The sequence below is a fragment of the Heterodontus francisci genome, chromosome 6 (genome assembly GCF_036365525.1).
Source record: "Heterodontus francisci isolate sHetFra1 chromosome 6, sHetFra1.hap1, whole genome shotgun sequence".
Taxonomy (NCBI): Eukaryota; Metazoa; Chordata; class Chondrichthyes; order Heterodontiformes; family Heterodontidae; genus Heterodontus; species Heterodontus francisci.
Window position 1 is genome coordinate 77,943,493 of NC_090376.1, and position 21,463 is coordinate 77,964,955.

The window sequence follows — 21,463 nt, forward strand, 5'->3', positions numbered from 1 at the left end:
TAGCCACGGGTGAGGTACCGGAAGACTGGAGGATAGCTAATGTTGTGCCTTTATTTAAGAAGGGCAGCAGGGATAAGCCAGGGAACTACAGGCCTGTGAGTCTTACATCAGTGGTGGGAAAGTTATTGGAAGGGATTCTGACAGACAGGATTTATATGCTTTTGGAAAGGCAAGGTCTGATTAGGGATAGTCAGCATGGCTTTGTGCATGGGAAATCATGTGTCACGAATTTGATTGAGTTTTTTGAGGAGGTGACCAAGAGGATTGACGAGGGCAAGGTGATGGACGTTGTCTACATGAACTTTAGCAAGGCCTTTGACAAGGTCCCGCATGGTAGGCTGGGACAGCTAATCGGTCCAGACGAATTTCCAGTCTCATGTCCCACAGTGAGTTGAGAAAGATGCTTGGTAGGAAGTCGCCGATCATGTTAATGTCAATACCATGTATTCAAGGTCTAGCTACAGTGTAGAAAGAAATTCAATAACCTCACATCTCATTGGATCATGTCTTGCACAGTTGAAACATACATGTATTTCCAACCAATCTGCTAGTTCTTTGGAAGCTTCCTATGTTTGCCTATTCGGTATCAGGGAAAATGTTGCTATATCTCCTTTGTGCTTATCCTCCCACTATGAAAGCTGTTCTTTGACAGCTCTTTCCATCTATTGTAAAGGCAATGTGTGTACCTGCCATTGTACACACTGTAGGCACCAGGCTAATTCACATGAAGGACTGAACACTCTCTTACTAAGGTTCATCATTTATCCCTTTCTTCGTTTCTTGCAGGAGAAGCATGTTCATAACAACAGGGAGAGAAGCTACACAAGAGAAGGCCCATCCCAAACCGCAGACTCTCACCTTTATCTGAAGAAAGGCCGAACAACTCATAAGCAGGGTTGATATGGAGAAGGCAGAAATGAGAAAGCTGGTGGCCTTGTCCTGGCCGAGAGAATAAGGTTAATCTTTCTATTTTTTTTCATAAACTAGACCTTCAGTTACAGCCTCCATATCAGTAATTGAACACCAACACTGTGGCTCCAAATTTAACGCCTAGACATTTTTCAACAGGTGTGTTCGGATTACAGCTTAAAATTGACTCACTGCAGCCAAAACATACCTGGGTACTTTTCCAAATCATTCGTCTCTGCTTTCACCACCCTCATAGGCAGCACGTTCCAGGTTATTGCCACTCACTGCATAAAAATGTTCTTCCTCACATCGACCCTGCATCTCGAGCAAAACCATAAATCTGTGTCCCCGAGACCTCGTACCATCAGCTAACTGAAACAGCGGGCTGGATTTTGCAGTACCACTGCTGGGAGCGGTGGCAGGCATTAAAAAAATAGCAGCCAGCACGCACGGGCCGTGTGCCGCCATGATCTTGAGTCCAGCGGCTCATTATCATATGTAGGGTGGCCACCTGCCTCCCCGCAATCACTTGGCAGGGGTGGCCTCGGTGATGTTGTGAACAGCGTCAACTGTTTCTGCGCAGGCACTGGTGCCTTTTTTAAAGGGCTGCCAGCCCTGCAAAGAAACTGCAGAGTTGCCCCCGTCCTCCCCCCACTGCACTAAAACTACATACTTGCCCTGTTACCCCCACCAACGACACTACCAATACAGAGTTGACCCCTTCCCCCCCCACAGATGCACAAAGTGCAGAGTTCACCTCGTTTCCCTGCCCCCCACCCCACCCCACTTACACAACAAAAGCAGAGTTCCCCCTTCCCCACTTCAGTGATGCCAGCTTTCCCTGGATGGGAAAGTGAAGGCGCATGAGTGCCACCCGTCGTGCTGAGGATCCGGAACTGCAGGTAAGATCACTGTGGATTAAATTTTAATTAATGCAAACAGCTAATATAAATATGGGTCAAAATCCTGGAACATCCTTCCTAACAGCACTGTGGGTGTACCTACCTCACATGGACTGCAGCGGTTCAAGATGGCAGCTCACCACCACCTACTCAAGGGCAATTTGGGATAGGCAATAAATGCTGGCCTGGCCAGTGACACCCACATCCTGTGAATGAATTTTTAAAAATGTAAAGTTGGGTCCCGTCGCTTAGCGTCGGAGGGCCAGCCTCGGAGCTTCCCTGCCGCCGGGAAGATCGGGCCCGACAATCCCGGCGTTTGGTTCTGAGGCAGGCCATTGCCACTCTGATCTTCTTGCCTACAACCCCTGCCACGGAGCCCGATGTCGTGTCGGCAAGAAAATCCAGCCCAGCCTTTCTCTGTCTATCTTATCTCAACCTGTTATAATCTTGTACACCTCTATCAAGTCTCCCCTCAATCTACTTTGCACCAAGGAGAATGACCCTAGCCTCTCCAAGCTAAAATCCCTTATCTCTGATACCATTCTGGTAAATCTCCTCAGCACCCTCTCATCCTTCCTAAAATATGGTGACCAGAACTGGATGCAATACTCTACATGTGGCCTAACCAGAGTTTTATAAAAGGTTCAGCATAACTTCCCCGCTTTTGTACTCAATGCTTTTATTTATGAATCCCAAGATCCCATATGCTTTGCTAACTTCTCTCTCAATATGTCCTGCCACCTTCAAAGATCTATGCACATGAACCCGCAGGTCCCTCTGACCATGCATACTCTTTAGAACTGTGCCACTGAGTATATATAAAGTCTCCCTATTCCTTCTGCCAAAATGCATCACCTCACACTTCTCTGTGTTAAATTCCATCTGCCACTTGTCTGCCCATTCTGCTAGCCTATCTAGGTCCTGTGTAGTTGATTTATATCATCCTCACTGTGTGCCACACCTCCAAGTTTGGTATAATTAGCAAATTTTGAAATCGTACTCGGCATTCCAATATCCACATATCATTTCCAAATGTTAAGTATGAAGTAATTGCAAGTCATAGATGCTTATTGATACAGTTAAAGATAATTTTCAAGATCTCAGTGGAATTTGATAAGAAGCATAATATTAAAATCATTTAGTCCAAAGTTGTTGAAAACTAAACTTCCAAAACAGATGTTAATTAAAAATAATAACCGAGACAATAAAGGTCAGGATGATTTCAGAGATCAATTGATTTAATAAAAAAAGTTTGAGTTTTTATTTACTGAACCTTTCTGTCTACTTTATTAATCTACTCTTGTTATGACTCCTCCATATTGCTGGTAAATGCCAGCTTAGTAACTCTTTTCTGCTCCTTCCTAATCTTCTATCCTGCCTTCTTCCAAAGGTGTTGACTCCTGCTGGGACCTGGTTCTGCCCATCCCAGCTGCCCTCCACAAGTTCAATCAAGTAGACATTACTCAAAGAACAAAGAAAATTACAGCACAGGAACAGGCCCTTCGGCCCTCCAAGCCTGCGCCGATCCAGATCCTCTATCTAAACATGTCGCCTATTTTCCAAGGGTCTGTATCTCTTTGCTTCCTGCCCATTCATGTATCTGTCTAGATACATCTTAAAAGACGCTATCGTGCCCGCGTCTACCACCACCGCTGGCAACGTGTTCCAGGCACCCACCACCCTCTGCGTAAAGAACTTTCCATGCATATCCCCCCTAAACTTTTCCCCTCTCACTTTGAACTCGTGACCCCTAGTAATTGAATCCCCCACTCTGGGAAAAAGCTTCTTGCTATCCACCCTGTCTATACCTCTCATGATTTTGTACACCTCAATCAGGTCCCCCCTCAACCTCCGTCTTTCTAATGAAAATAATCCTAATCTGCTCAACCTCTCTTCATAGCTAGCGCCCTCCATACCAGGCAACATCCTGGTGAACCTCCTCTGCACCCTCTCCAAAGCATCCACATCCTTTTGCTAATGTGGCGACCAGAACTGCACGCAGTATTCCAAATGTGGCAGAACCAAAGTCTTATACAACTGTAACATGACCTGCCAACTCTTGTACTCAATACCCCGTCCGATGAAGGAAAGCATGCCGTATGCCTTCTTGACCACTCTATTGACCTGCGTTGCCACCTTCAGGGAACAATGGACCTGAACACCCAAATCTCTCTGGACATCAATTTTCCCCAGGACTTTTCCATTTGCTGTATAATTCACTCTTGAATTGGATCTTCCAAAATGCATCACCTCGCATTTGCCCTGATTGAACTCCATCTGCCATTTCTCTGCCCAACTCTCCAATCTATCTATATTCTGCTGTATTCTCTGACAGTCCCCTTCACTATCTGCTACTCCACAAATCTTAGTGTCGTCTGCAAACTTGCTAATCAGACCACCTATACTTTCCTCCAAATCATTTATGTATATCACAAACAACAGTGGGCCCAGCACGGATCCCTGTGGAACACCACTGGTCACACGTCTCCATTTTGAGAAACTCCCTTCCACTGCTACTCTCTGTCTCCTGTTGCCCAGCCAGTTCTTTATCCATCTAGCTAGTACACCCTGGACCCCATGCGACTTCACTTTCTCCATCAGCCTACCATGGGGAACCTTATCAAATGCCTTACTGAAGTCCATGTATATGACATCTACAGCCCTTCCCTCATCAATCAACTTTGTCACTTCCTCAAAGAATTCTATTAAGTTGGTAAGACATGACCTTCCCTGCACAAAACCATGTTTCCTATCACTGATTATCCCATTTTCTTCCAAATGGGAATAGATCCTATCCCTCAGTATCTTCTCCAGCAGCTTCCCTACCACTGACGTCAGGCTCACCGGTCTATAATTACCTGGATTTGCCCTGCTACCCTTCTTAAACAAGGGGACAAGATTAGCAATTCTCCAGTCCTCTGGGACCTCACCCGTGCTTAAGGATGCTGCAAAGATATCTGTTAAGGCCCCAGCTATTTCCTCTCTCGCTTCCCTCAGTAACCTGGGATAGATCCCATCCGGACCTGGGGACTTGTCCACCTTAATGCCTTTTAGAATACCCAACACTCCTTATGCCGACTTGACCTAGAGTAATCAAACATCTGTCCCTAACCTCAACATCCGTCATGTCCCTCTCCTCGGTGAATACCGATGCAAAGTACTCGTTTAGAATCTCACCCATTTTCTCTGACTCCACGCATAACTTTCCTCCTTTGTCCTTGAGTGGGCCAATCCTTTCTCTAGTTACCCTCTTGCTCCTTATATATGAATAAAAGGCTTTGGGATTTTCCTTAACCCTGTTTGCTAAAGATCTTTCATGACCCCTTTTAGCCCTCTTAATTCCTCGTTTCAGATTGGTCCTACATTCCCGATATTCTTTCAAAGCTTCGTCTTTCTTCAGCCTCCTAGACCTTATGTATGCTTCCTTTTTCCTCTTAGCTAGTCTCACAATTTCACCTGTCATCCATGGTTCCCTAATCTTGCCATTTCTATCCCTCATTTTCACAGGAACATGTCTCTCCTGCACGCTAATCAACCTCTCTTTAAAAGCCTCCCACATATCAAATGTAGATCTACCTTCAAACAGCTGCTCCCAATCTACATTCCCCAGCTCCTGCCGAATTTTGGTATAGTTGGCCTTCCCCCAATTTAGCACTCTTCCTTTGGGACCACTCTCATCTTTGTCCATGAGTATTCTAAAACTTACGGAATTGTGATCACTATTCCCAAAGTGGTCCCCTACTGAAACTTCAACCACCTGGCCGGGCTCATTCCCCAACACCAGGTCCAGTATGGCCCCTTCCCGAGTTGGAATATTTACATACTGCTCTAGAAAACCCTCCTGGATGCTCCTTACAAATTATGCTCCATCTGGACCTCTAATACTAAGTGAATCCCAGTCAATGTTGGGAAAATTAAAATCTCCTATCACCACCACCCTGTTGCTCCTACATCTTTCCATAATCTGTTTACATATTTGTACCTCTATCTCACGCTCGCTGTTGGGAGACCTGTAGTACAACCCCAACATTGTTACCGCACCCTTCCTATTTCTGAGTTCTGCCCATATTGCCTCACTGCTCGAGTCCTCCATAGTGCCCTCCTTCAGCACAGCTGTGATATCCTCTTTGACCAGTACTGCAACTCCTCCACCCCTTTTACCTCCCTCTCTATCCCGCCGGAAGCATCGATATCCTGGGATATTTAGTTGCCAATCATGCCCTTCCCTCAACCAAGTCTCAGTAATAGCAATAACATCATACTCCCAGGTACTAATCCAGGCCCTAAGTTCATCTGCCTTACCTGCTACACTTCTTGCATTAAAACAAATACACCTCAGACCACCAGTCCCTTTGCGTTCATGTGAAGCTGGCCTGTGAAGGGCCCCACACTGGTACTTGATTATTATCTATTAGATGCACTGCTGCAACTTACCAAATTTACTTCAATAGCAGCTCCTAACTCCATGGATTCTACCACAAAGAAAGACAGATCAAGAAAATCTCCCCATGTTCCAAGAACAAAATAGACAGCACTGTTTTATTTGTCAAAGTGATATACTGCATGAACAATATAGGAATGTATAGGACTGAAACAGTTCATTTGGCCATTCCCATTGTCCTAAAAACATACACTATTCTTTCTCTCATATCCATTAATCCATTCTCTCTTCAATATCTATCCACTTCCCTTTTGAATTTATGATACGGTTTACCCCTCCTTCTCTATGCTCCCTCTTCACTACTTCTCCCAACCTCCATTACCTTTGTGCTGTCAGATTGCTTGTACAACATCCAGTCTTATATGAGCTACAGTTTCCTCCAAATGAACATTAGGAAGACCAAAGCCATTATCTTCATCCTCCACCACTTTTAATCTTTCCACCAATTCTACCCCTCTCCTGGAACTACTGTCTCAGAGTGAACCAGATTGAATTGGTTCCTGGTTGGTCCCCCACTGCCTCAAGTTAAAAATTCTCATCCTTTAAATCCCTTCATGGTCTTGACCTTCCCTATCTCTGTAACCTCCTTCAGCCTTACAACTCCTGCATCGTAAAGTCGCTGTTGAATCAGCTCTAATCACATGTACATTCACCTACCCCCACCAATCCCTCACCCTCCGCCATTGGCATGTTTGTTATCAACGATCTAAGGCCCCACATTTTGAAATTCCTTCTTTAAACCCCTCCACCCCTCTTTCTTTAAAACCTCTTCGAACCCTGGCAAAGTTTTTCATCACTTCATCTGAAATCTCTATCTCTGGTTTACTGTTCATTTGTTTCTGGTTGTGCCTCTGTGAAACACCCTGGAATGTCTGTCTATGTTAAAGCCATTATATAAGTGCAAGTTGTTACTCCTGTTGTGCATCCTACCTGGCCAATTTATTCCATATACTCACCAACCTCTGTGAAAAGTAGGTACATTTTAGACCCAGAATTCTGGGGTTCCTGTTCTGCTGGTGGAAGTGTGATGGAGTTGGACACCCATCTGTCTGTCTGTGGCCAATTACACAGACTGTGTTCCAAACTAAAGGGGCAAGGTCATTACCATAATTAGGGACAGGCCACTCATGCCTCTACAGTCATTTCAGTGGGGGCCACCCTGACAGCTGGCAGGAAAATCAGAGCAGTGCCCTATTGCTCTAATAGTGGAGGCTGAGGCCTGCTCAGGGCCAAAGTAAAAAGGCTCCAGAACCTGTTAAATTCTCCAATGCAAGTAAATGGCCATTCTTAGAAAAGTAATCAATCCCTCTTCTGAACATAGGGGAGATTGAGGTGTCGACTTGCCCACTCCCAACTGGAATTTGAGCCAGACTATTACATAGAACAGAAACCTAATGAATCTGGGTTCTGTTCCAAATTCTGTCAATCAAGCTGCCCACTCTATGCCCACCCTGGCCTCTGAAATTTCAGCCCCAAAAGCTTCTCTCTTCTTTCCCTCCTGAACTAGACTGCATGCCTTTTTATACAATTTGAAACATTAGACATATTTTTATGGTTCAATTTATCTATACCCCTTAGAAACTTTTGTTTGTCGCTGTACATATTGCCAGTTTCCATAACCTTAGCATTGGTGCCTAATTCAACTGCTCTCATCTTTTACTCAGTGACTTCGAAAATGAATGCAGCTTAATGCAGCAGTAATATAGGTAGAAGATTCACCAAGTATAAAATTGTTGAACAAGAGGGTTAATAATTCACAGACTTTTTTTGCTCACTTCAGAAAGAAGGAAACAGTTTGATTTCTGTGATGTTGTAGTCGACTGAAATAATGTTTTGTCTTTTTTAAAAATAATAAACAAATATGAAGGATCAAAACCCATAGGCTGCACAACACCAAGGCTGATAATAAAACAGAAGATGAGGCATCAGAAAGTAATGATTAAATGATGCTCTTCTTGAGTTCGAAAATCTGAAGATTATTGGAGGAAGCAAAGACTGAGGGAATTAAGTCCTGGGAAACACTGAGTTAGAATAGCAGACAATGTGATAAAGAGAAATAGACAGGTAAGCCAAATGGTCCAATTATCTTCTCCTGCCTGAAATACTTCACTATGTTATTTTGCACTGCACACTTTTCCCAAAGGCTGGGGTAACAAAAGAACATTTGCACCCCCAACCTGCCCCCCCAAAAAACACGCTCTGACTAAACACCTTGACTGGGGCACTTTCATGCTAAATCAGGATATCGCCAATTTATTTTGCAATTTTCCTAGAAGGATAAGACTGTAAAAGAGATACTTGTGCTTAATACATTAGTCTTAAACGGGCTTTAGTTTTAGAATCGCTTTTTACTTCACTTTTTCCTTTACTTTCTCAGTCTTCATTCAATTTTCTCTCTTGTCATCTTCTCCATCACTCCTTGAGGTGTGAACACTGCTGCTACTATTGGAAGTTACCAGTGATAAAACATGAATCTGCAGCCCAGTCACCATGGGGAAAGAATTGTGCTGATTGCTATGGACGGAATTTTACATTGGGGGGGAGGCCCTGCCCACCGCCCAAAATGTCGGCGGCGAGCCCACCTCCGCCAGGCCTGGGGAGCCAGGCTGGGATCTTACACTCCCCAGGCCCTTAATTGGTCTTAAGCGGGACTTCCATCGCCTAGAGGCAGGAAGTCTCGCCTAATGGAGCTGCCAGCCAATCAGGAGGCCAGCAGCTCTCAGTCTCAGCAGCACCACTGAGAGCGGTGGCCACTTCTGGGACTATACCTAGACATCGGGGGCAACAGGAAAGATGGCCCTGGAACTCAGGTATGTTTTTAGGGCATTGCCGAGGACAATTGGCCGGGCCCTGGCGAGATAAGGGTGGGGATCAGTTGGGGAGTGGTGGGGGGGTGGGGGGCAGTGTTTGCGTTGGGAGCAGTTGGGGCTTCGGGGGCAGCCCTCCGTGGGGCACAGGGTGTCTGATCAGGAGGCCACCTCCCACCCCAGCCCGCAAGAAGGCCATCAGATTTTACCAAGCAGGGTTCTTGGGGCCTTTGCCGTCCGGCCGCCGCGGGTAATTGGCCACTTAAGGGCCTTGATTGGCTTGGAGTGGGTGGGCCATTTCTCGCTGCTGCCCCGCGTAAAATTATAGTGGGGGCGGGAGGTCGGGAAGGGCACCCCCTGACTCCCACTCAATTTCATGCGTCCCCCCACCCCACACCCCACCACCTGCCTGCTCGTTGGGGGGGCTGTAAAATTCCAACCTTTCTGTCGTGACATTGCAAATGCATTTTGGAAAGGAAGCACTTACAATACATAATGACCAAAATTCAACCCCTATATCACTAGGGACATGTACTGACAGTCTTTTATTGTTGCATTTGTTTCAGTGACATCACAACTGTACATAAGTATATTATAAATATTCGCAACCTAATATGTCTTTTTAGATACCCAAAAATACCTGTTGCATCTGCTACTTCGATTTCTCACTTTATTCTATACTTATGTAACATTTCTGGCAGTTTGCTTTCCTTTCTCATGAAAACTTGCTGATATTCACTGTATCCCCAAGAAAGACAATCCTTCAAACACCCTATTGCCCTTAGATTAGCATTTTCGAAAGTTATGGAGACTGTTGTTTACTCTCAAATTACCAATAATGACAGTATGGTTTTCAGCAATTTTGTTCCACAACAAGCTTATTGCCAATATATATTACTTACCTCTGGAACTTTGCTCTTGGAACAGTTTGGTTAATCATCTTTCATTTCCTGGGAAATCTTCAAAACCTTTGACAGAATCTGGCAATGTGCACTTAACAATTTACCAGTACAAGTTTCATTAGTTATAGCTTATTTCTTTTCCACTACCTGCTGGGTTGCTCAGGAATTTACTCTTTCTCTTCACATCAATTTCCTTCTTCATATAAATTACCTCGAATCACATTGCATTTGCAGCAGAAAAACAGAACGTTCTGTCCAACTGGTCTATGCCATTGGTTGTGCTCCACACGAGCCTCCTCTCATCTCTCGAACGCTACCCTTCTATTCCTTATTCCCTCATGTGCTTATCCAGCTTTTCTTTAAATGCATCTATTCTATTTTCCCAACGACTCCTTGTTCATTTTCTCCAACCCTAATACTTTCTTTCAAGCATCCCATTTTCTAAGTACTGCTATGGTAATTGTCTGACTTTTACTTCTAGCTAATTTAAACATTCAGAAGATATTGCCCAACATTCACTCATATTTCCTATACGTCCTCCTCATGGGCAAGGCTCTATATACTGAAAAACTAGAAAATAACATCTTTTAAATCAGACATTCGGGATAATCTACAAGAATACCTTGTTGTTTTCTACCTTTTTCCTATTGACTTGACTTGACATTCATTAATTCTTCAGATACTGAAGCAGTTCATGTCCACATGCAGCAAGACCTGAATAACCATCAGGCTTGGGCTGACATGTGGAAAATAACATTCATGCCACACAGGTGCTAGGCAATGACCACCTCCAACAAGAGAGAATCTAACCATCTCCCCTTGATGTTCAACAGTATTACCATCGTTGAATTCCTCGCCATCAACATCCTGGGGATTACCATTGACCAGAAACCTAATTGGACCAGCCATATAAATACCGTGGCTACAAGAGCAGGTCAGAGACTGGGAAGTCTGTGGTGAGTAACTCACCTCCTGACTACCCAAAGCCTGTCCACCAGCTACAAGGCACAAGTCAGGAGTGTGATGGAATACTCTTCACTTACCTGGGTGAGTGCAGCTCCAACAACCCCATCCAGGACAAAGCTGCCCGCTTGATCAGCACCCCACCCACCACCTAAACATTCACTCCCACCACCACTGCATATAGTGGCAGCTGTGTGTACCATCTACAAAATGCATTGAAGCAACTCACCAAGCCTCCTTCGACAGCACCTTCCAAACCCACGGCTACTACCACCTAGAAGGGCAAGGGCAGCACACATGGGAACACGACCACCTGCAAGTTCCCCTCCAAGCCACACATCATCCTGACTTGGATCTATATCTCCGTTCATTCGCTGTCACTGGGTCAAAAATCTGGAACTCCCTTCCGCGCAGCATTGTGCACCAGACTGCAGTCGTTCAAGAAGGCAGATCACAATCACCTTCTCAAGGGCAATTAGGGATGGGCAACAAATGCTGGCCTTGCCAGTGATGCTCACATCCCATAAAGGAATAAAAAATAGTGTTTCATTCTCAGTGTAAACAGTTTCCAGTTTTCTTGCAGTTAATAAGGAAACATGAATAATTTTGAACCAACTAGGGTTAAAGTGGAAGATATTTCCTCAAAATACCAGTAGCTGAGAATAGAGTCGGGATACCTGGAAGAAATCGACCTGATATGCTAATTGGTCACACAAGGGAAAAGTAATGCAGTCTCTGCAGAAGGCAGCAGTACTTGGATATGGTGGACCTGGGTGAGGTGTGCTTCACATTATGTCATATTCAAGATGCTTCATGGTACTTTTGAAAATTGCTCCATTGACAGCTGTGATAAATATGAGAATTGGTCAGTTCCGTAGTTCACACTCTTCAACTGGTTAGTTGTACATCATAATGGTGAAATTAAACACCACAGTATCTAGCATCCATGTTTACATCTATCCAAACCTCAGTTAAACAATCTGAAATGAAGCAGTCTAAACATTCCAAAATGATTTATGTTGGCCTCAGAAAATAATTCAAAATATCAGAGCAAAAGTATGGTATCGATATTTTATCATTTTATCTACTGGCTTATTCTTGATTCTATATAATTTGGTGCCAATGATAGATTCAAATTAGTAGTTTTAACCTCAGCTTTCTGTCTGTATGTTTTTTTTCACCAATCAGAAAGATCGTGAGTGGACATTTATTTCTATTCCCAGCTGAATTGGAGGGGAGAGGGGAATTAGCCTTAAAGCATTCTACATCCCTTTCACTACATGCATAAGATTATGCTTCGATTTCTCAATAACATTTAGTAATGAGCATTCTTTGGATTAAAAGGATACTATAAATATTATGAGCAACCAGATAAACCAATGTACATGCTAATATAGAAGTCTAAAAGAGCAGACGAGCAACTTCAAAAAAGCTGACAGATTCCCCAACAGGCTGAAACTCAAGAATAGACTTGAATATAAGCCAATGACATGTGATAACAAATAGTTACATTGGTTTTTGTAACATAAGGTGTAGCTATACCCATCCTTCTTTCAGTCATACTGTAGGGTTCATGAAAGGCTCATAGAGGAAATATGAATCCTGAAGGACAACATTGGTAATTTACCCCTATTGACTGTGACTGTTCCCTCCACTAGCCTCAATTTGTCCCACAGCTCCCCGTCGTTGACAGCACTCATCCCTCCCTTTAGGCCCTTGCCAAATATCTTCACACTGCACTGATCTAATCCACCCACGACCCCTGCAGCTGAGAAAATGCATTGTCACCATCAACATCAACTATTCAACAACCTGGACGCTCCACTCCACCCTCCCTTGCTCCTCCATGCACCCGATTGACCTGCCCTTCCCATGTTTCCCTGGAAAACTTTGCATTTTTACCTTAAAAAACATTAATTTTATGCACTTTTATACATCACAATTGATATTTAAATTAAAAGCAAGGAAAAACAAAATGACATTTGGATTTTCAACAAACCAACCAAGCCATTACTTCCAGAAAAATTACCTCAGCTGTTACTGTCCTATATTTAACTCCCACCCCAGGTCCGAGACAGTCTACTCCCTCTCAACATAGTTCAAAGAGACACTACCCCATCTAACATCCCACAATTTCTGGGAGTATTTTCTTCTCTTCAAACTCTCCCACTGACAGCAGCATATTTTCCCCTTTCAATTTCCCTTCTTCATCCACCATCCATTCAAACGGAAACCTTCATTCCTCCCTCGTGTCAAACGGGCATCCTTTACCCCCTCCAAACCCCTCAGTTCAAGATGACAGCAATCCCTTTCCCAAATTTATGCTGGCACTCTTTTGTCTTCATTTCAGTAAATGCTAACACTCTCTTCACACTTCTTCTCAGTTAATCCCCTTCCTCTGACACTCAAAAACACCACTTCCACCCTTCCTCCTAAATAATTGCTCCCAGATTCTCCCCCCCCCCACCTTCCCCTTCATTGCAATTGATTTTTGCCTTTTCTCTCTCCTTTCTTCCTATCACTTCCCATCTCGCATCTTCACTCCCATTCATTTCCACCTTTCCTCTCCTCTACATTCTTCTTTCCTCTCTCCTTTCTCGACATATACTTTTGTGTCCCGATTTTGTTTGCCAGTTTCCCCTTCTCTCTCCCTCTTATTTCATCCATTTCCTCCCTTTCCTATACTCTCAGGGTCTCTCCTACCTGTTGTACTATTGTTAACATCAGTGATTCTGGTCACTTTATACTATTGTAGGAAACTGTTGTCCTTATAAAAAAAATTGCTGTTGTTAGAAGTGGCAGAAAACACTTCCATTAGCAGGCAGACTCAGGTTGGAGCACCACTGAAGGGATAGGCCTGGCCCGTGCTGATTATTTGCCAGCAAATGCTACCATATAAACTGATAGTTGGCATACATGAAGCAATAGGAAAGACATTGCAAAGTTTGATACCATCTGTCCTTCTTTTCTTGCACCATACATAAACACCCCAATAATATCCTATTCTTTTGAGTCCCAGAAAGAAGCATGACTATGGTGAAGCAACTAACACACAAAAATCCATACACCTTACAGAAAATAAAGGGCGAGAATTAGTTCAAGAATGGACACTATATCTAAATCAGTTATCATTAGATCGATACCAGCCAGATGCTTGAAGGAAAGTAACTCCAATTTATTATTTATTCCCCTTTTTTTCAAAATTGTTTATTTTTTTCCCACTCTTAGCATTTTCCACTTGCTATTTCCCAATGAATAAGGGAGACAACAACTACTTGTATTTATATAATGTCTTTAGCATAATAAAATGTCCCAAGGCATTTTCCAGGAGCATTATAAAGAAATATTTGACACTGAGCCACATAAGAAGTTACGGCAGATGGCCAAAAGTTTGGTTAGATAGGTTTTATGGAGCTTCTCAAAGCAGAGAAAGAAGTGGGGTGGGAATTCTACAGCTTAGGGTCTCGGCAGCTGAAGGAACAGCCACTAATGGTCGAACAACTAAAATCAAGAACGCTCCAGAGGCCAGAATTAAAGGAGTACAGATATCTTGGAGGGTTGTGGGGCTGGATGAGATTACAAAGATATGGAAGGATGAGGCCTTGGAGGGACTTAAAAGTAAGGATGTGAATTTAAAAATCAAGGCATTGCTTAACTGGCAGCACAGGGGTAATGAGTGAATGGGACATGATGCAAGTTAGGACACAGGCAGCAGAGTTTTGGATGACCTGAAGTTTACAGAGGCCAACCAGGAATGTGCTGGGATAGTCAAGTCTAGAGGTAACAAAAGCATGGATGATTGTTTCAGAAGCAGATGAGCTGAGGAAAGGGCGAAGTTGAAAAATGTTACAAGCAGTTTTCCTCAGGCTTCTGTCAACATTCAGTATCTAACTTTAACACTCATGATGCATTAGGTTGGTGTGGGCTTACTCATTCTTTGACCTATCCTCTTTCCTTTATAAGGAGTTACCTCCTGCTTCTTAGCACACATCCCTCAGTCTGGCTAAGATGGGGAGCTTGTCCTGTAAGAGCTCAGAATTCTGTGGTGTAATGGATTTATTTTGCAACTAGTAATGCAATAAACATCTGGCTATGATTTTTGTGTGTACCACATTTAAACTCCTGTTAGTAAATGATTAACTGAAGCGCACACAAAAATAGAAGGCCAGGCTGGTAAAATGGCACCACTAAAGAGATGAATAGACAGCCTGTAAATAGTTTTCCCTTCAACAGTTTAGACAAAGATTTATTTTTCCCGAGGCACAGCTTTTGATATCAGGAGTAGATTGCACATTCAAAACTGCCAGAAAGCACAGGTTGACTCTACTTTATCAGGCTTCACAGCTAACCAAGTGAAGTGAGTAACAACAAGATATATGGCACCTCTCACATCACCACCCAGTGATGGAGCTAATTATAGATAATCTGCATACATGCTAATATTTCACCAGAAGTGATATTGCAAGTAAAGGGGTGAAATTAATCAATTTATTAACATTGTTTTTCAAGTGTGCAAATGTTTAAATCCTTGTCTAATGATATGAAATAAAAAGCATCATTGATGTTAAGTTTGGACTTTTGGTGATTTTAAAGTTGCATCACCCCACTAGATAGTTGGAGTCCTGTTGGATATAATAGTGAAGGTAAGAGTTTTCATTATTACTATTCATTCTCAGGTAGAAAGCTGCAGGTGCTAGTTCAAACCTGCCTCCATAGCTCCATGATACATAAAAGGACTATTATTTCATCAGCTACAACAACATTCTAACATGTGATGTGTCACTTACTGATTAAGCATGACCGAAAACTCCTTTTAAAAAAAATTGGCCTAGAAACTGGATCGCAATGCACCCATTTTAAAAGCATAAAATGGACGCTTAAATGTCCAATAAGGCAGGCTGCATGTGCGTGATTATTCTGCGCTGCAAGTGCACCACCTGCTTTACTGGTGAAAGCTCTTCAGGTGCTAAACAGCCAAGCAGTGGACCTTAAGAGGGGTTGATGGAAGGTAAGTTTAACATTTTTTTACTTCCCTTATTGTGGAGACAGGAGGAGCAGGCTCCTCACTACATCCGTGGGCCATTGCTGGTCGCAGCTCATCTCCCTTCCAATTGCTTCTGCTGAGCCCCCACAAACTCAACTGAGCCAGGACTGGCGAGCTGTCTCTGGGGCCACAGGTGGTGCCTGCAGTTTGCAGGTAATAAGCAAATGGTGCCGTTATTGGCCTCATTAAGCTTGCTCTAAGCTAACATTGTGTTCCTTTTTGGTTGCAATCCAATTTCTATGTAAGCCTATTTAACTATGCACATTATACTTTAGGTAACAGTACCAGTTAAGTAAATAAGTAGCAATTAAATGTACTTACCTTACATACAATGAGCGTTTCTGATTAGTTCTTAGGGAACCAGACCCAGAACTCATACTGTGATTCATCATCTGTTCCCGTAAGTCATGGAGTTTTGCCTCAAACCGGCTGTACTCTGAATAGGGATGTGGAGATGGGGAAGAGAAAAATAGATAAAACCATTTTAGCTTTTATTTTCCAACAATATATTAACATTGGGCATATCAAATGTGAAATCACAACAATTATTGGAACTTCCTTTACTTCTCCCCAACGCTCACATTTAGACCCACTGCCAGAAAACTCAAAACATAAAGATGGGAAAACTACACTATTCATAGGAATGAATGAATTTCATTTTCTGGTTGAAAAACACATTTTTAAAGAAACCTTGATTTATTCGGTTCTAAAACCAACAGATCTACAACAGACAGTTTACATTCTTAATAATGTAATCAATTAAATGCATCATTGTTGCTGTATTACTGATTGCATTCAACAATTTATGTAAGCTTTCATCTCTATAATTGTTAGGCATTTCATATTAGAATATTGCAGAGCGAGTGGAAGATGCATGCATACAAGAATTACACAGAAAATACTTGTGCAGCATTTGCATTGCACAAAATCAAATGCCTTAAACAGGTTTACATGTGGCATGTATGTTCTTGCTAACATATATAGGTATATCTGAAGAAATTTCCCTTTCACTAATGATTAAGGTAGAAATTTTATCACAACACAATAAGAAATGTATGTCAGTATCTACTGATTTTCTAAAGCATATTGATTTGTAGCCATTATATTTTAAAATAATTTTTACATATTGTCAGGATACAGGAAGAAAAACAAGATGATTACAATCAGAACCCAGTAGGTCTGCCCGATAGCTGTATCCATCACCCTGTACAATACCTGCATTCTGCTCTAGAATAATTCAACATTACATTACAAATGAAAATTCTGTCTCCCTAACAACTGTGATAGCTTAATCATACAGCCCTTTGCACTCAAAGACCAAACAGCATCCATCCCATTATCTCAATTCAGTGCGTGGTCTACTAAAGGGATTTTCTAAAGTCTAAAATTAAGGGAAAAAATCACAATATGACCACTCATCAAGAAAAGAGTTAAGACAACAGAAACAAACAAGAAAAACTCCATCAAAACACAAATACAGAATTATATTGCAAACCACGCACACATTTACAGCAGCAGGATAGCCTCAACATCCAACTGAGAGAAATCACCAGGGAAACCAAACACATTGAAATGGATTTCTATAAACCTCCATTCCAGTTAATTTCAGTAGAAACATTTTAAACTGATACCTGAAATCAGCATGCTGTTATTGTTCCCTGGATATCTCTTTAAAAATAATTAACTTCTCTCCTAAAAGCAAGCCTACCTTGTCAATTGTGTTCAGATCTTCCCAGGAATAACTAGGTTCCAGGGCTATCCTGTCACAGCAGCAGCAGTACAGCTCAAGAAGGAATGACCCATTAAAAATGTGCAGTCAAACCCAGTGTCATTTGATCAAGTTGAAGCATCAGTGTTTTCTGTTATTTCAGCTCATCATCCTATCACTGCAGTGTGTGGTGGCACATGATGGAATAGTTTAATAGCTCATAACGTCAAACAACAAAAGCCTCTAAATGCTGACTGCAGCTTTTTCACTGGAGTCAGTAATCATTATTAGACTTTATTTCCCATATCCTTTTCACCTGAGTGCTTGTAGTTTCATACATTCATTCAACCAAAGCTATTAATTATTTTCTGCTAATGCTCAACTCTGATCTCCCCCTTCTACCCGATAGTTAGCATGCTCCATTTTAATTCATTTGTTTACAGGTTTCTAAGGTTCTAAGATCAGAAGAAGGAGTGAATAAGGAATTTTAAAAAACATTTATTTGCACAAAGAAAAAATCTGTATTTAAAACAATTATTTTATACTTTGTATGTCAGGAATGAAGTTGGCACTGACTGTACTTGGGATACACAATTTTGTTTATCATTTTAATTACAGGACTGAACAGGTGAATTATATGCAAATTAACAAAATTATGCCACATCGCTTGCCACTGCTGCCAACATAAACAGTTGGAGGAAATTTCCTATTTTTGGTTTCATCCGTTACAAAATACAGGTTCATTTTAGATAAGAAATGTCACAATATTTTAAAGTCAGTCTTGTGAAGATCAGATAAAAAGGGAAAGTATTTAATAAAAAGGAAATTATCCTCAGTGCCAAAAGACAAGCAACACCATGCAGTTTTGTGAAACAATTATGCATCATTTTTCCAACTCCATAGTTACATTTTCAAAAGAAAATTGTCATCCAATTATTCACCTACTATGCTATTCTTATTGTGTCAGTGTATGATAAGTAACAGGAATGCTAAATTAAACTAAGAGCCTAGCAATAATTTTAAGAACGCAAAACAGGTGATGCACCATACAGACAAAGGAAGTCTCAGGTTCAATTCCCATTCTACGCACTCAGTTGCTCGTACTAGCCAGGGTGTAGGGGTATTATAATTGATCACAGTGTCCTGGCATCGTAAAGTGAAAAAAAGTCAGGGTTCCTGCTCTTTATCATTATCTAGTGACTCCTGCTGGAAAGTATGCATGTGAGCAGGATTGTGTAAGGCTGTGATGTTCCCATCAAGTATCCTGTTGGCTTTCTTAACTCCCATACAGGTCATGATCTAGAAAGCAGCCATCATTTGAACAACCTTACTCTTTCTCTCAAAAAATTATTCAAGGTTTCTTGAACAAATTTTTATTAGAGGGTATAATTTTCAAAAAAAGTTTTTGTTTTAAGTTTATTTCTATAAATATTACTTCCTTGGAAAACACAATTCTCCTTTTGAAAATACTAATATAAATTAAGAGGATTTTATATTTGATTTATGAGTATTAAACTGTTAATCTTCAGGACAATACAAATAATTCAAGTACTTTAAAAGAACTTAAATTTAAAATTAAACTCAATTATGTTATTTTTAAAATACACATAGTGCATTTACAAATCTAAACACTTTTCCGAGACATTTATCTTCAATCCCACCCAAACTACAGTGTTTGTGTAATGCTAGATAAAGCCATCCATGTGTCTGCTAGAATCAACATCTTTTCTAATTCTGTCTTCAGATGGTCATTGGTCTTAGTGGAGAACCTAATATTTGATTTTAAAGTATTGCACACTAAAAAGAAACATTTTTTCATCTCACTGCTAGCACAACAATAAATTTAAGCACAATCTTACATGATTTGCATCTGAGTGCTAGGCAGCTATTTTCACACCAGCACAAGATTTCATCATACTGCAGTATTAGAGCTGCATGTAAAGGAGGGAGAAAGGTGTGTAGTGCTTCTAGTCCCTCTTCCACAAGCAGGTTAGAAAATACTGAGAAGCAATAACTGTGAGGAGCAGTGACTATTCTACTCTCAACTTATCAATATAAAATTAATCTAAAACTGAATGTCTGTTGAACAGTCCACAATGGTCAAGAAGACCTTACAACATAAAAGATACTGAATATCCTGGTAAAATAAAATGCATATAAATAAATTCCAGCTACATGTGCTGCATCCTCATGAGGGTCAATTTTAATTCTACTCACCCAATAGGAACAGGGCAAGTGGGTGGTTACAATCAGTGCAAAGGGATTACTTCTCCATTCTTGTCATCCACCATCTCTACAGCATATTTTTTTGGTTGACCGAGGCAGCCGCCAGTGGCAGATGGTTGTGTCACGAATTGATGTGAATTAGAGTAAAATCATGGAAGAACCATCTAGCGCCCAACCCGCCAGTAAAACCTATCAGGATTGGTCTCTAAGAGCTACTGAAGCACTATTTAAAGGGATTTTCACCTGCAGGTAAGTGGAACACAGGATCTGTGTGCCATTTTGCTGTTTGAATTACGAGGAGCGTTTCCAGCTTCCTGATTTTTTTGTCTTGTATACTCTTACATACCCTTAGCAAGCTTTATCTGCTTATCATGGCTACTACTGTTGCCAGTTTCATTCCGATTGAGGAACAGTTGGAAAAAGAGGAGCAGGAGCAGCAGCCTCAGCAGCTTACAGAGCAAGGAAACTGCTTGTCGGAGGCCATACTCAGGATAGAGGGTGTAGAGGCCAAGAGTCACTTTTTTGGATCTTTCTGATGAGCAGTGAATAAAAAGGTTGTACTTTCCAAACAGTTTGTTGCAGAACTCTGCAGCCTCCTGCTGCCTACTGGACCAGAGGCCATGCTTTTCCAGTGGCTCTCAAAGTCACCACAACCTTTAACTTCTTTGCCACTGACTCCTTCCAGTGAGGTACAGGGGGCATCTCTCACACCTCCCAGTCTGCAGTACACAGTTACACTAAGCAGTTCACTGATGCCCTGTTTGTCAGGGCTGCCAAATATATCACCATCCTCATTGACCTCAACAGTCAACATGAGAGTGCCGAGGGTTTTACAGACAGCAGTTTCCGGCTTCCCTCATGCCCAAGGCATCATTGAATGCACACACATTGTCATCAGGGCAGAATGCCAGCCAGCAGTATATGTGAACTTGGAGAATTTCCTTGATCAGTATGTTCTCTATCCAACCAGGAAGGAGGCATTTCTGGATCTGGTGCTGGGGAATGAGGTGAGCCAAGTGAACCAAGTGTCTGTGGGAGAACACTTGGGTAAGAGTCATCTTTGTATCACAAGGTTTAGATTACCAATGGAGAAGAGCAAGCAACAAGCTAAAGTCGAACTTCTAAATTGGAAGAGGGCTAGCTTTAATGAGATGAGAGGGAATCTAGCAAGAGTAAAATGGAACCAAAGACTGACAGGAAAAACTATATTGGAACAATGGGTGTTATTTAAGGAAGAGATGTTTCAAATGCAGGCTAAGTACATTCCAACAAGAGGGAAAAGCAAGAGAACCAAGTGAGGGCTCCTTGGATGAGGAGGGTGATAGAAAATATGATGAAACAAAAAAGAGAATGCATGATGCATGTGAATGAATTCTACAAATGAGAACCAGGCCAAATGCAATAAGTTGAGAAGGGAAGTGAGGAAGGAAATAAGACTGGCAAAGAGAAAATATGGGAATAGAATGACAGTTAACGAAAAGATAACCCAAAAATCTTCTACCAGCATGTAAATAGTAAGTAGATAGTAAGAGGCAGGGTGGGGCCTATTACGGACAAAGCT

The 21,463-nt window shown here is 41.9% G+C and overlaps 1 protein-coding gene across 4 annotated transcripts in view; it reads right to left on the reverse strand.

The window, feature by feature from the left end:
- The window catches only part of dlg2 (discs, large homolog 2 (Drosophila)), a 1,345,388-nt gene that overhangs the window by 280,207 nt on the left and 1,043,718 nt on the right, over positions 1-21,463 (reverse strand). For 3 of the 4 annotated variants that reach the window (XM_068033932.1, XM_068033931.1, XM_068033933.1), the window contains one exon: positions 16,290-16,404. In XM_068033932.1, coding sequence (XP_067890033.1) covers positions 16,290-16,404 — 115 coding nt within the window. Of the gene's footprint in view, positions 1-16,289; positions 16,405-17,676; positions 17,780-21,463 lie in introns of those variants that run through there. The other variant, XM_068033934.1, reaches the window with a different exon arrangement.